Source organism: Aristolochia californica, unplaced genomic scaffold (genome assembly GCF_029961685.1).
Source record: "Aristolochia californica isolate CCGP_79_NKW_82.1479 unplaced genomic scaffold, dmAriCali1.0.hap1 SCAF_12, whole genome shotgun sequence".
Lineage (NCBI taxonomy): Eukaryota > Viridiplantae > Streptophyta > Magnoliopsida > Piperales > Aristolochiaceae > Aristolochia > Aristolochia californica.
The window spans coordinates 29,221,460-29,235,809 of NW_027181793.1; the positions used below are offsets into that span (position 1 = coordinate 29,221,460).

At 38.9% G+C, this 14,350-nt stretch overlaps 1 protein-coding gene across 2 annotated transcripts; it reads right to left on the reverse strand.

Annotated features, from left to right (window-relative positions):
- Positions 1-457: 457 nt before the first annotated feature.
- On the reverse strand, positions 458-12,961 carry LOC137945316 (serine/threonine protein phosphatase 2A 55 kDa regulatory subunit B beta isoform-like). Of its 2 annotated transcripts, none has more exons than XM_068791155.1 (14): positions 12,491-12,961; positions 10,088-10,191; positions 9,902-10,000; positions 9,661-9,780; positions 6,300-6,500; positions 4,718-4,809; positions 3,474-3,592; positions 2,646-2,769; positions 2,373-2,496; positions 1,928-1,996; positions 1,754-1,845; positions 1,588-1,665; positions 1,393-1,460; positions 458-1,294 (listed from the first exon to the last, which is right to left on the reverse strand). In XM_068791155.1, the coding sequence occupies exons 1-14, from the start codon at positions 12,603-12,605 to the stop codon at positions 1,158-1,160; spliced, it is 1,542 nt and encodes a 513-aa protein (XP_068647256.1). In that variant the 5' UTR covers positions 12,606-12,961; the 3' UTR covers positions 458-1,157. The 2 variants fall into 2 exon arrangements, with proteins under 2 accessions (XP_068647256.1, XP_068647255.1); XM_068791154.1 differs by having other exon boundaries at positions 6,297-6,500.
- Positions 12,962-14,350: the final 1,389 nt, after the last annotated feature.

The window sequence follows — 14,350 nt, forward strand, 5'->3', positions numbered from 1 at the left end:
TTAAGAGCTTAATCGCGCAACGAACTTCTGCTTGGAGAGGTTTCCAAGCAAGCGCAGTGCAATTAAGCCATAATTATTGAACCTGAAACACCTGGTTCGGAAGCGCCACCACAGCCCCGTCCTTGCACCCGGTGGAACGAGAAAAGAAATGGCAACGGACAAACATTGGTTTTTGGAGCTGTAAGGCAATTGGGAAAATAACCACACCCGCTGCAGCACCAAACATGACCTCGTCGGGAAGCATTAGTTACCCATATAATACGATGAACAGATCCCTCAAGGGGGCCCTCATTGCTGATGCTTTTCTTATCTTCAGTTCTCACTATTTTTTTGTAAAAAAATCTGCAAAATACAGGGTAATCCATCTCCGCATAAAAAAATCTGCAAAATACAGGGTAATCCATCTCCGCATCTCAACTTAGTACCTGGAAGAAGAGAATAGTGAAGACTACGTACATCTAAAACAAACACCGTCTTATTCAAGGAAGCCAGTCATTCATCTCCCTTCTTAAATTTACAAATTTTGTGGCTGTCAGATAAACAAAATATTTCTTCTCAAAAAAAAAAAAAAGAACGATCTATGAACCAAAACTTACACAACGTGCTTCCCCCTCAATCCGGACCTTGTAACAATCAAGCTCTTGATTTAACAGAGCCTGGCAACTCTGTAACAGAAAGAAACTGGTTAGCATAGACTATGATAACAATCATCATAGACTCAGGTGCAGCAATTTGCAAGACCCACGTCGCCCAGGTGGCCTAAGTTATAGATGTACAAAAACAGAGCCCTCCCCCATTCTAATCACAGGATTTGTTTTGGTTGTAGGAGAGCTACAATCACTTCATTTTCCACCTAAACCCAACACAAGAAGATAAAGGAAGTGAATCTTCTCTACAAAGAATCAGATTAGAGCTGCCTGCCCGGGAACAAAACACAGTTTTTTTTACTTCCTCGTGGTTTCCGACAGCCTCTCTTTGACCCACCAATATGAGAATGAGTTACAAATTAAAATGATGGATGCTGGGGTCTCTGAAGTACGTAGCCTCCACCTCTTCCCATGGCTGCAAGAATAGAAGTTTTAACGGCCTTCACTGACAGCAACTCAGAAACTCGCCAAGCAACCCCAATTCTCTTTCCTCGCTGCTCCATAAATATGCTATGCATAATACATGTACAGGCTATTTGCAGCAGCACAGGCAAGTGAGTTCTCAGTTGGGTGCCATGCAAGGTGAAGCAACTTTGTTGTAAAATCATAAGCATTTCCATTTGCATCAACAGCCGGACTTTCAGCTCCTGTTGGTTACATTCAAAACCAGATACAAAACATTACAAAAGGAACTGGTATTAAAGAGATGTACAAGAATAAAGAACCATACAAAGTTAGGACTAACCTCGTCTTACAACACGAGTAAGACTGCTTAGAGATCTTGAAGGCCTTGAAGGCGTCTGTACTTGTCTCCTATTAAAATTGAAAAACACAACAAAGAAGCTTAGCATATTAACATTCAACACTATTAATGATTTCAAAATTAGAATCTAATGACAGTGATGTTGTTCATTCAGATAATTACTACTGCAGAGTATACCTCATTGGATTTTTGCTGCCTTCTAAAGTTGTGGCCTCATTGCTGCCAGCAACACAACCAAACACGCGAAAGAAATTGCTGGAACCACATCAGTAGAGTTCAGGATTTGCAGTTTTGAGATCTACTCGTGAGACTGTTCTATTAAGTCGTAATCTAAAAAGCAAACCTGTAGGAACCAGTGGCCACTCGCAGTCCATCTCCACTCAAGCAGCACTCAAATTTGTCAAATATCGAGTCATTCTCATACAAGTCACAAAGCTGTGGAAGATGGTCAGCAATTATGATAAGAACAACACACACACATATACAAATACACTCTCACTCACATTCACTCACTCACCCTTGGCCGTAAATATTCATGGACCTGGAAGGTGGCAACAGGACCAGAATCCATATTTATGTCCCATAGCTGGCAAATCACATGACATTATAATGTCAGGAACTACAGTTAAACAGCAGAAATATGATTACAAGAAAAGTTCACATTCCAATACCTCTTTAAGTAAGATTTCAGAGAAGTGTAGAACAATATTTGCATCAAAAGACTCGAGTATCATTTAAAGAACATAAATAAATAAAATACTGATCCTTCCAAATAATAATGTCAAAATAAAATTGTATAACATATTTTGGTTGTAAAGTCAAACTAATGGTGCCAGGTAGGCCACCAAAAATGGGACCAGAAGTCATCAGAAAGTACTCCACACCTTCTGGAAATATCATAAACGACTGAAACAATAACACAATCAGCAGCGAAATCAATAGTAAGAAACAAAAACATGGACCTTGAGTGTCATGTAATCACGACTAAGGATATATCTCCCATCTTTTCCAAACTTAATATCAGATATTGATGCAATTATCTCTGTAAAGAAGGATCTTGAACCAGGTGCCTCGGTTTCCTCAAACCTGCAATAAAAAAATCAATTAGCTAAAGCTGAAGGATGAAATAGAATATTTACCTAGCAAACAAGCAAGTGCACCTACAATTCTACATCTTTTATAAGAACCTTTGAAATTCAAAAATGACCTGTTATAGGAAAGCACAGAAAACTTACAGCTTGGCATGACTATCACATAATGCTGATTGTCGCATGTCAATTAGCCGAATTGATCCCTTGGAGCTACTATAAGCAAGCATGTTGCAGTGTGTTGGATGGAACTCAGCAGATGTAATCACCTCTAAAAAGTTAAAGATAAAGGAACAAAAGTACTTAGGCTGACCAAGCAAACACCACAGGACACAATATATAATCAATCCCCTATATGCACCTAAATCATTTTTCAAATACAAGATTGTTAAGTAGGGTCAGAGTCCATCTCAAAATGACTAAAAATTTAGGAGGTATCTTCCCCAGTAATAAGGACAGCATTTTCTTATCTCCTGAAACCACATGGGAAAATTCTTAACACTTCCCCCACATGTTTGGGCCCACTTCATAGCTCAGACAAGTAGACAACATTGGCTGGAGGCCCACATACAAGCACCAAAGTACCAAGTTAAAATTACATCTAGCTATATCCCAAAATAACCAACCGAAATTAGAAGGTCTCTTCTCAAGTAATAAACACAGGCTTTTTCCATGCAGGACTAACAAAGATAAAGGACCCAGTAAGGATTATTAAAATGCAGACAAGTACCTACACAAACCTACCAGTATGACAAAATAAAGCTGGTCCAAAACAAATTATAAATTCAATAAAAGAATAAAGTTCACCGAAAGCAAATTGTGCTGCATGAGAAAATAAAAAAATATCAGGACAAACTTAACAAACATAATAGTGTTCTGATGCCCATGTATGGCCTCAGTGCTGCCCCTTTTAAAACCCTACTTTAAACATGAGAGCATCCACCTGAACTGTATACAGGCATTACAAATCTGTACCAGTTAGATCCTCCATGTTGGCAGGCTTCACATCAACAATATTGAAACTTTGGTTGCTTATCTCCAAGTTCCAAAGATTTATTCGAAGGTCATCTGCCGATATAAAAGTCTCCCCATCACTGGAAATTGGCAGGGTGGCATATACATCAGGTAAAGTTTGAAACAGACTAATGTTAGATCCATATCAAAATGTCAAGTATATGTTTCACCACTATAGCCTCAAATATACATACAAAACCATAAGCAAATTGGAAGAGGTCACGTAAGGCAGAGGGAAGCTTATAAACTGCTTCATCATTCATGTTCACAAAAGCACTAGAAGCCACAGAGAAAAACAATAATGTACTTCAGCTGTAACCCTAGCGCTAATACAGAACACTAACGATTCTTTCATAATTGCATTTCATGGAAATGGATAATATCTGGTAACCAGCTGCATAAGACCTAAGATGTCAAATCTGGAGGTGAAAGAATTGATAGCACCCTTCATTTTTTTTAGTGACATGAAATTCTTACTTTTTAGAAGGGCAATAACAATCATACAAAATTACAAAGTGGTCTAAAAATAAAAAATAAAAATAAAAATAAAGAAAAGAGGGATGACTCCAGTACAACAAACAACAGAGAATACAGTGCATGGATTTCCTACACGAGAGAAGGGAATCTGCATGCTAGAGGCATGGGGACATTAGACAAAACACTATGTATCTGCTTGAGACTTTAGTAGTTGTTATCTATCAGATGTTACTGTAAAAGGATCATGCAACTAAATGGTTGGATGTATTCAACAGAGTGGGGAAAACTAATTTCATTACCTAGACTCTATCATTCACAAGAGAGACCAAGGGAGATGCAGCATCACATAGATATTGGATGATTAAAGTAGAGAAAAAAGTTTGGAGGGATGTGAGAAAGCACATGCCACTACTGGGGAAGGCTAATCTCAAAGACAGCTGTTCAACAAAGCTGTTTATTGCGAAGAAACAGATTTTAAAGAACATAAGTCCTAGGATGATAATTCTAAGCGATTTAAACTGATAAGCAAAGACATTTAGATCAGATCCAATGCTACTAGCATCTATAAACTTCTAACAACAAGAAGAGAAACATTAAAGGGTATATCTCAGAGTATAACTTACAAAAGGTAAAAACAAAAAATTCACAGATACAAAACCAGCTTGAAGGGCCAAACATGAATAAAAGGATGAAGCATGCTAAATAATATCAGAGGAAAGTGAATGCACCTGTTATTTGAAATCGAGTTAATATGATAATCATGAGCATGAGCATATATCCTTCGACATCTAGCAATGAGACTAGTTTCATGGCTTGCTACCTAAATAAGAAAAAAATCAACCACATGATTAGCATCTATGACAATATAAACATTTTTGGAGAGACAACAAGAAAAAAAATTCATTAAGTAGGTTCAATAGAGACAAAGGTACAACAGAGGATCCAAATGAGGGCAGCACAAAAGCCACCACAGAAAGAGAAAACTAAACCACAATAACAGCAATCATAAAGGAAACGAGCTGCTGATAGGAGGCGCTGTCGAGGTACTCCATCTCTTGCTAAAGAGTTTGCTACACTATTCGCAGACCTAGCGCTATGCTGCCAAGAAATGATGAAGTAATTAAATATATCCTATCTCATCAAAGTTCATCAAAAATCTCCCCAGGGGGTCCTTTCCATGAGGGCCATGAAATGATAACAGACAAAATCACCTTCCACAAGTAAAGGTGAGGAGAAGCGCTCCATGTACACCCTACAGCTCGTGGAATAGAAGTAGGGCTCTCAACAGACACGCACTAGACACACACTATCCAAAAGGAGCAGAGAAAACAAGAAGGCGACACCACAACAAACATCCCTCTTAAGGGAGAAGCCACGAAACCATCCTCACCACACGATGAGGCATTGATTTAATGATGCTCTCCCAGTTCCTTCTAATCGCAGAGCTGGGGAAATAGGATGTTTCAGTATTTTAACTTGCCCAAAAGAAAGAGTACGTAGCCATTTCAATGATTCCTCCTAGCAGCCTTTGCTTGTCTTCAAATATTCTATTATTGTGCTCTTTTCCAGCTGTTCCAAACCACAGCTGCCAAGGATAGTTTGTGGAGCTCCATTCTAGTCTTTCCCCACGGGAACACAGAAGGAAACGAACATCAAGAGCAAAAGTGGAAAGCAAAAAATGGAGCTAAACTTAAGCCTAAATGCTGCCCAAATCTGTTCCGAGCACAACAAAGGAAAATATGATTTCCTCTTTCAGCACTATCCTCACAGAACATGTTTTAACGTCATAAAACAAACTCAAATCGTATTTACATAGGAACATGCACAAACCACTCCATTGTGTGAGAGAATCGTACACAAATTCAAACAATGCAAGACTCAAAAAAGGGAAAATTGTTAAGAGTTTGCTTCTCAATAAACATACAAGTTCTACAGCATAGACACAAAACATATACAATATGCAAAATATTGTTGAGATGAAGGGAAGCACAAGTGATGACATCTCAATTGACTGCCTTTCCCAAAAAACAATTTCAGAAAGTTTTATGCTTAAATGTCAGTCTTTTAAGGATTTTCATTGATTATTAAGATATCAATAAGTGAGAATGGCAAGAAACTGTTCACCAATTTGGAAATGTCAAATGTAGGCAAAGTTATAGAAAAGAGCAAGTTATCTTTAGAATGATAAAAGAGGATGAAAAACATCCAGAATGGACTTCCTGCATAAATATATCCCCACTCTGACCAACAATCACCAACCACACTACCATTAATGCAAGAAATCCAGTAGACGAGGCTGTGTACAACTACCACAGGTAAATGCAGGGATGGGATCCCCCCTGGGGGGAAGGACAAGTCATTGCAATTGTAAGGCCTTTCCAAACATCCACCATTTGGGAGGAATGTCTTTGAGCTACCCACTGCACTTGAACCTGCAATGTTACCATCTCCTACAATTTGTGAAGGATCCAAATTCATCTCACTTATTCTTTTCACCTTCTTTTCCTGAACCTGAAACAAAAGAAAATAGCACAGACGGCATAGGGCTAAGAAAATGACTGCAGGAAAAATCAATGGCAGCAACAGGTAATGATTAATGAAATTCATACAACTACTTCAAAAGAATCTGAATAATTGCTATTTTTAATTTGTTCATTGACTCCACTAGAGAAAGCTCCTTGCCAGTTGAAATTCAGTCAAACTTTTGGAAACATGAAAGGACAGTTATCTGATTAGTTCTCAAAAAGATATCCACTACAGTTTGTTGAGCAAGAGAAACCACAAAACCAGATAGGTGCTCCTTAACGGATGGAGAACAAGGATAAGGAAATAGTACTGAAGAAATAAAATAGTGAGAACAATATACAGGATACACCACAGGGAAAGGCTTATTTGTTAGACATCATGAGAAGCATAAACTTCAAAAAAGAAAAAAATCAGACAAAAAAAGAGAAAAAATACAAAGCTATACAACTTTTGAGGAAGAACAGTACAAATAGTAGGATTCATCCAAAAAATATTGTTGCAAGGAGACTCTACAATGGGTCAGCAAGTAGGAAATGTGATTTGCACTCTTCAGGCCGTGAATTTAGGCCATGCATCAGAATAATACAAGTCCTCAACAATCCTTATCATAGCTAAACTTCAGCCAGCCACTGGGAGATGCGTCTCCCAGAAGCCTCTTGATCAGCAGATCTGTTTCCAAGAGTCGGCTAAGCAATCCATCTGTCACCATTTATCACTAACCAAAATTGAGAAGGAAAAAAGAAAGATTCCCTAGCCCAAAAGAGGTGTACTACATGATTCTTCAATCGTGCTCGACCCAAATGCAACTAGCTACAGCCAGTAAAGACAGCTACCATAAGATTCTCCAGTTTTCAACAGTGACCACAAATTGAATTGCAGGAGTAAATCTAGCAATGAGGATGAGAAACTGTACTGGTACCCAAATTTCACAATTCATCTTCAATTTCATATGTGGCCCCTTTTTTTAGCTGATCTAAGGGGGCCCAGCACTTGGCATCTGCTCAGAGTCAAGAGACATAGGTATTCTGTAAACATGGCATAAGGTAACAGTGTACTGCTCAGGAAAATTCTTACTTTCCATGAACAACTACTGTAATTGCTATCCAAAATGAAGACTAGACAGCTGACCTCCTAATCATCAATATCTCTAAAACCTCTTCAGGAATGTCAGTTTCTCATACCTCAAAAATAACACTAATATGGAAATAAATGGAAGGTATCATTTACAGTAAGCCTCCCAAATACAAACATCAAGCCAAACTTTACCAAGGTGCCATTACTTACATGAAGTTAAACCCCTCGAAATAATTTATATGAGTTTGAGAGTGGATTTCCATAAACTAGCAATTGTCAGGTTCAAAGAAGCTGAGCCGCCTAATGCTAATAATATTTGAGGATACAGGATTGTGGCATCTTCTTCCATTAGAAAAAGACACTGCCTACTTTTTTTTTTTCTTTTATGTTGATTAATCAGTATACATGCTCACTACACCCCTTACCCCAAGTGATACTTACTAGAACCCCCTTTCCCACCCCAAAAAAAAAAAAAAAAAAATGTGGCCATTGAGCCAAAGGCCCAATAAATTAGATACCGGGCCAGCAACATGCTTTCACAATTCATATGTAGACATCCTTCCAGTCAAGTAGACAGTACTGAAACAGTAAACCTATCCAATACTTCTCAATACAGGAAGCTTTACATGATGCTCATTTCTAGAAAGGGATACTGGTGTTTCAATAAAAAAATAAAATAAAATTTAATTTTCTAGATTATAAATATGCCACTATTGACTGACACATTACCATCTGAGACTAAGCATCAACTCATGGAACTTGAACCCTACTCGCACCAACTTATTTTCTTTAGCTAGTAAAAACCGCTCCTTGACAAAGCACCAAAACAAGAATCACCTTACTTTCACATAAAATAGAGATAATTTATGATAATAATGGTGACCATAACTTCCACAAAAATCAGTAGATTTACAACAACTTGACACACCATTTTCCAGAACCCCATGTTTAGGCTTCTTTAATGAAATGTGCTCCATAGACGGATAGCTCCTTGGCAGCAAGGAGGGTAAGCAGGTCTCACTCCTAACACATTCTGCATGACAGGCTTACCCTCCAAACCTACCACCAACATACCCCACATGCTCAACGGGTGCATCACGGCCTGCTCTGGCTAACTGTGTTTTCAAATCTGAAATTTCCAGTTTCTGCACTTCAACATTATAAATATTAATTCTTTCATCTTTTAAAAATCTACAAGTGCCTGTCAATAATAAGGATTTAAGTAAACTAAATTTTGGAAGGGGGGGTTTCATTCCTCGATACTCTTAACCCCTTTCCTTTCCCATATGGGGCAAGCTGGCCAAGTAGCCATCCCAGTCAAAACTGTTGCCATCTCCAAGCTTGTATGATTTGAGGGATCAAGTGGGATTAAAGAAATACTCAACAGCATTCCTACGAGATAAAAGCAAACGAAATATAACACTATTTGCACCAAAAGATGCAATAGAATTATAGCAACCACTCATGGCACCAGCAGATGCTAAAGGCAACCAAAGGAACTCTATTCTGAACTAAGAATAACAAGGAGCTAATCCACTACAGCAAGTTACAAGCACAAATACACAAACTAGCAAACAAACAGTCCTAGAAATGTTTGTTTAAGGAAAGAAAGCATTTTTAAAATTAAAGAAATAATATTAATGGAAGTTGTATGTTAGAGCATTCCTGTGTAAATGATCAAAGATTGTCAAAATATTTAAACTTCATGAAGATGTACTAGCCAATGCCAGTACAACCCATATAAAACATCAATTAAGTGGACCAACCAAAAGAGCAGTGTGAAAATCAACAAAAAAAATCCACACTTCTTGGCTCATTAGAGTGGCGATAATGGTAACACTCATTCAAACATGGAAAAAAAACATATGGCTTTTACCTCAATTTTTTTGTCATTTTCTTAGATCAAACCATAGACATGCTAAAGATTACTCAGTTAGCTCAAAAGCAACAAACCAACATTCTGCTAATCATACCAAAATGAAACTTTTTTTGTGTGTGTGTGCCAAAATGAAACATTTTTTTTTTTTGAAGTGTGCCAAAATGAAACATTGACGATGGAAATGTGTCATACCTTCCAAAATTTAATCGTTTTGTCATTGGTGGAAAGAAGGAAAAGTGCACCATTGGCTGTCTGGCACCATCTAATTTTGTTGATCTTCTCCTCTATTTCCAAACTTTTCAGGTAATCAAACTGAATTACAAAAAAGATTGAAGACACGGCAAAAAACAGTTAATTCCCCCTACTCCAACTCTACACAGTCAAGCAGCATGAGAAAAAATGCTAAAACAGGACCAAGTAAAAAGAAGAATACCTCAGGTTCATGACTTTGAAATTCTGTTTTATAACGGAACTCAGGGTGCCTACTAATTGAATAATCCATCCTTTCTAGATCTCTTCGATGACCATGGGCCTGGTGACACATTACAACACATGAACACATCCAATAAATGAAGATAAAAAGGCAGAAGATAATCATAGAAGATAAAAATAAGCATACATCTCTAGTATCTGTCCTTTCAAATAAAACCACCCGACCTCCCCGATCTCCAGTAGCAAGGTGATCCCCAGATTTATCAAACTCAATTGCAGATATTATGTCCACTGCAAAAAATCACAGATCAGATAAGCCTGAAAACAAGCTTAACAGTGACTTGGGCTTCAGAAGGAAAACACTTCTCAGGTTCTGAAGGACATGAGAACTAAAGGCGTACAAGTGAGTAATGGACCATAGCCATATGAAGATCTCACAAATTTGGGATTCAGAAAAAAAAAAAACACAGAGAGAGAGATTTGACCAGCCTATCAGAGAACCAACAATGAATATATTTAGTATCAAGCAACTCAATATCTATCTTATATTACAGTTGCAGAAGAATTATTGCAAGTTAAACTGGTGAAGAGATAAACATAAAGTTCAGAACAATGTATTAGATTAGAGCATTTATGTGACCATGGGTAGGCAAAACACTGGATTTGCATGGAACAATAAGACATTTTTTCCGTTAATCTTGCATTGTAGAATCACTACTAGCACTGTAAGGCTTCAGTCTTTTTTTTTCCTTGACAGCAATTATTTTCACAATGTTACTGAACTCTAGCCACTGATCTAGAAACAATCTAGGAAGAAACTTTCTTCAATGATAACACAATCAAAACTGCAACTATATTGAAACCTGAAAGCAAAGTGCACAAATTGCCAGTAAAAGAAAAATGCAAACAGGGCAGTAAATTCAACATATGCTAGATCCAATCTCTGGCAATATGCGCAATATATGATCATGAGAATACAGGGGTAGGCCTTACTTAAAATACATTTTCTACTGAGAGTGTGCATGAAGTATTCATTCAAAAAGAAGAGGGATTACAGCTGACCCCCTCCAAGATGGAGCTGGGGGAAAAGAAAAAAAAATACAAACGGTAAACAGAGAAAAAACCAAAGAAAATAGCAGAACAGTAATAGAAGAATACAACAAAAGAGAACAAAAAAGCAAGAAGAGCTCAGAGACAGATCTAAACATGAGCAGCTAGCTTATCTGGATGGCGAGATCAGGGATGGAAGTGCTATTCCTAGCAAGGCCGTTAGCAGCAGCGTTTGCTGTCCTGGGAGTGTACTACCAACAAATGCTTAAGAGCTATGTTCTATCCACGATTTCTTCAAACATGAGAAGCATCCTCCAAGTGGGTTGAGTTCGTATGAAAGTGGGTTGAGATCCCTTTATGCACCAACTAATAACAGCATAAGAGCCAACCCTTAATAATGAGGGGGGAAAAGGATTTTTCAGTTTCTAGAAGGGCCAGCATAAGCAACAAACTGATTTCCCCCATAGTCACAAAATGAATCCCCAAAACCAGGAGCCCCATGCATCCACAAGCACTGCCATCGAAATTTAACTTTTGAGTACCAACTTGAAGGGGAACCCACGGTATGAGGGCAATGGGTCCAGTTGGTCTGAGTGCCACAATAGTCTGCCAATTCTTCTTTATGTGGGTATGGCTGAACTGACAGAATTGTTTTCTACTGCAGAGCCAAGAGGAAGAAGTGACACAAATAAACTTCAAGTTATTCTTTGGGTGGGTACATAAAAATACACCACAAGTTAGAAAATAATCTTAATAGAGATTAGTATCATTTTGTGGGGCTCCATGTGCACCCAAGATAAAAAAGACTTCCCAGAAGCCTATAAAGCTGAGAAGCTACACAGCACTCCTCCATCAGCGATACACCCTCCATCATAACTTAGCTGCCATTTTGTTTTTGTTTTCTTTAGTCCCTATAGTGTAGTACCTTGTTCACTTGAAGTGTCCCCCCCTCTCATCCAATGAAATCTTACGTTTTCATATGAAATAAATAAATGCCTCATGCAAGCAGGTCTTCACATATTGCTCAGTTCAAGAGCAAAGTCTCTCTAAGCCCAGTGAACAAGCTATCGTTCAGGTTGCATCATTGAAAGTCTATCCAGTATTATCGTCTACATAAAAGCACGAGTGTAACTCAAAGACATTCTCCACAAATGAAAACGTGCTTCAAGTCGGAATTCTGCCGCTAACCGGATAGCACAATTCACAAACACTTTACAATTGTTACTCCAAATTCGAGAGGTAAAACCCAAAAAACGCCAGTTCTATCTTCAATTCTCACAATCAGACAGTCCATGACAAAGTCTGCCAACTATATCGCACAGAAGCTATCGTCCTCAACAGAAAACCCCCTAAAAATTCGTCATAAAACAAACCTGACGTCGGATGATAAAAAAACGGATCAAATGATTTGAAAATCAAACACAAGTTAAAACGCATTGACTGTTTGTGCCAAAAAAAACCTTGCTAGCGATCACAGATAATTAAGCATTAAAAGTTGTTCATTGCACGGATCGAGCACATGAAGGGGGGAAAGTCATACCTTCCTGAACTTCTTCTCCAGCAGAGCGTTCACCAAATACCTGAGAGAATTTCCACTCAAGATGCGGCGGCGGGCCCACTGCAGGGGCAGCATCCGCATCTACCCCGCCGTTCATTTTCTCCGGAGAATCGACGGACAAAATCAACCACAAAGCATCACAGATCGACGGATTCCAATGTCCTAATAAAAGATCATCGCCACCGATTACGTTGAGAATTCCGTCAGAAATACGATTCGTGTATTCTCCATGAGACAGATGCAGCGAGAGCGATGGATAAAAGCAGGGGCTTATCAAAGATTTGAGGTATAGACTTCTTTCTCGTTGGTGGAAGACAAACGAAAACAATGAAATGAAATGAAATGAGAAACGACGAGGACAGAACCCCAAGCACACCCTTCTCCGCCCTAGCTACGGCTCCTTTTTGATGTTGAGAGCTGTAAAAACACCACCTGCGAAAGATGGTGAGAGATGGTGAGGTGAAAAACTTAAAAGAGTTCGTTCGTTCGGCGTTGTGACCCGAACGTCCGCACTTTTACGACAATTACATAAAAGTGGCCGCAACATTTCTCTACTTTACTACTATCCCTTGAACGGGATGATCCTGGCCGCCGATTCTGTGGGCCACCTCTAAATCTCTTTAAATATTTTCCGTCCGCCTGATCGGGGGCACTGAAATCTTTTCGCTGTTTCTTGCCATGCGTCGTTAGGTAGTAGGCTCCGTGGGCTGAGGATTCAAGCTCAAAGATTACGAATTATGTCTCCTCTTTGCTTAAAAAATCTGTCAATGCTCGGGAATTGTTGGCAAGCTGCATCGATAAAAACAAAAAACAAAAACCTATTCAATGAAGATTATGGGATTACATATAAGGGGAGGTTAGTCAACTTAAAGGACGAGATAATCTTTAATCGCATAATGTTTTTCAACACTTGAAGTCGTTAGTGGAGCACAGATGAAGCTTCATCTCGATGCAGGGGATAAAGGGATCCTTCATCTCCATGGTTAAATTTCGATTATGTAGAAGAAGGCCTTGTTTGATCTTCTTTGAATTAAAGGATGGGCGACGCTCAATTTTTCTCCTCTCTCTCCTCGCACCCCCCCATCGCGCGTCATCATTTCTCATTTTTTCTTCCTCTATTCCGCACTCCTTCTCTCGTCTCCCTGCGCCCTCGACGTCGCTGCTGCCAAAATCGATCTCGTCCTTCGTCTCCGGCCACCGTCTCAGTTCCCTCTCGTCTCCGGCCTCTCTCGGTCTTTTCTCGGCCTCGCCCTCTCTCGTCTCTGTGACTCCCTCTCTTCTCTCGGACTCGCTCTCTTTCGCTTCTCTCTCTCTATTCCCTCCCGACCTCCCTTTCTTCTCTGTCTTCTCCCTTTCGGCCTCCCACTCCCTTCTCTCTTTGGCTAGTCTTCTTTCCCCCAAAAATACTTTCCGATTTCGTTCGATTTCCCCATTTTCATTTTGATTTTCTTCTATTTTGGATATTTGGGCATCGATTGCTTAATATCTACTTCAATTAGGCATCGATTTTACCCTTCGGCTTCGGATTTTCCCAAATTTCAGAAGGTATGCCTACACCCTAATTTTTTTCATTAAATTAGTCTTTTATTTGATTTAAATTTATTTTCAGTGCATAATTGGGGGTTATTTGTGCATTATTTTGGGATTTAGGGTTACGTTTTATAGTCTAAATTCTTGATTCGTGTATGAATTATTTTTAGGGTTTGCTGCTCGGTATTTAAAGGTCCAGTAATTAGGGTTTAGGGTTTAGGGTTAAGGATTTAGGGTATTTTAGGGATTAGGGCTTTTAAGGTTTAGGGGGTTTAGGGTTTTTAAGGTTTTGGGAGTTTTGTGTTTTTAAGC

Bases quoted from the DNA above. Each gene is read 5' to 3' on its own strand.
- LOC137945316 (XM_068791154.1), bottom strand. From the start codon at position 12,605: ATGAACGGCGGGGTAGATGCGGATGCTGCCCCTGCAGTGGGCCCGCCG. The intron at 6,501-9,660 runs GTATGACACATT...CTTTTGTTTCAG, and splicing joins AAACGATTAAATTTTGGAAG to GTTCAGGAAAAGAAGGTGAA. The intron at 1,461-1,587 runs GTATACTCTGCA...CAATTTTAATAG, and splicing joins GGCAGCAAAAATCCAATGAG to GAGACAAGTACAGACGCCTT.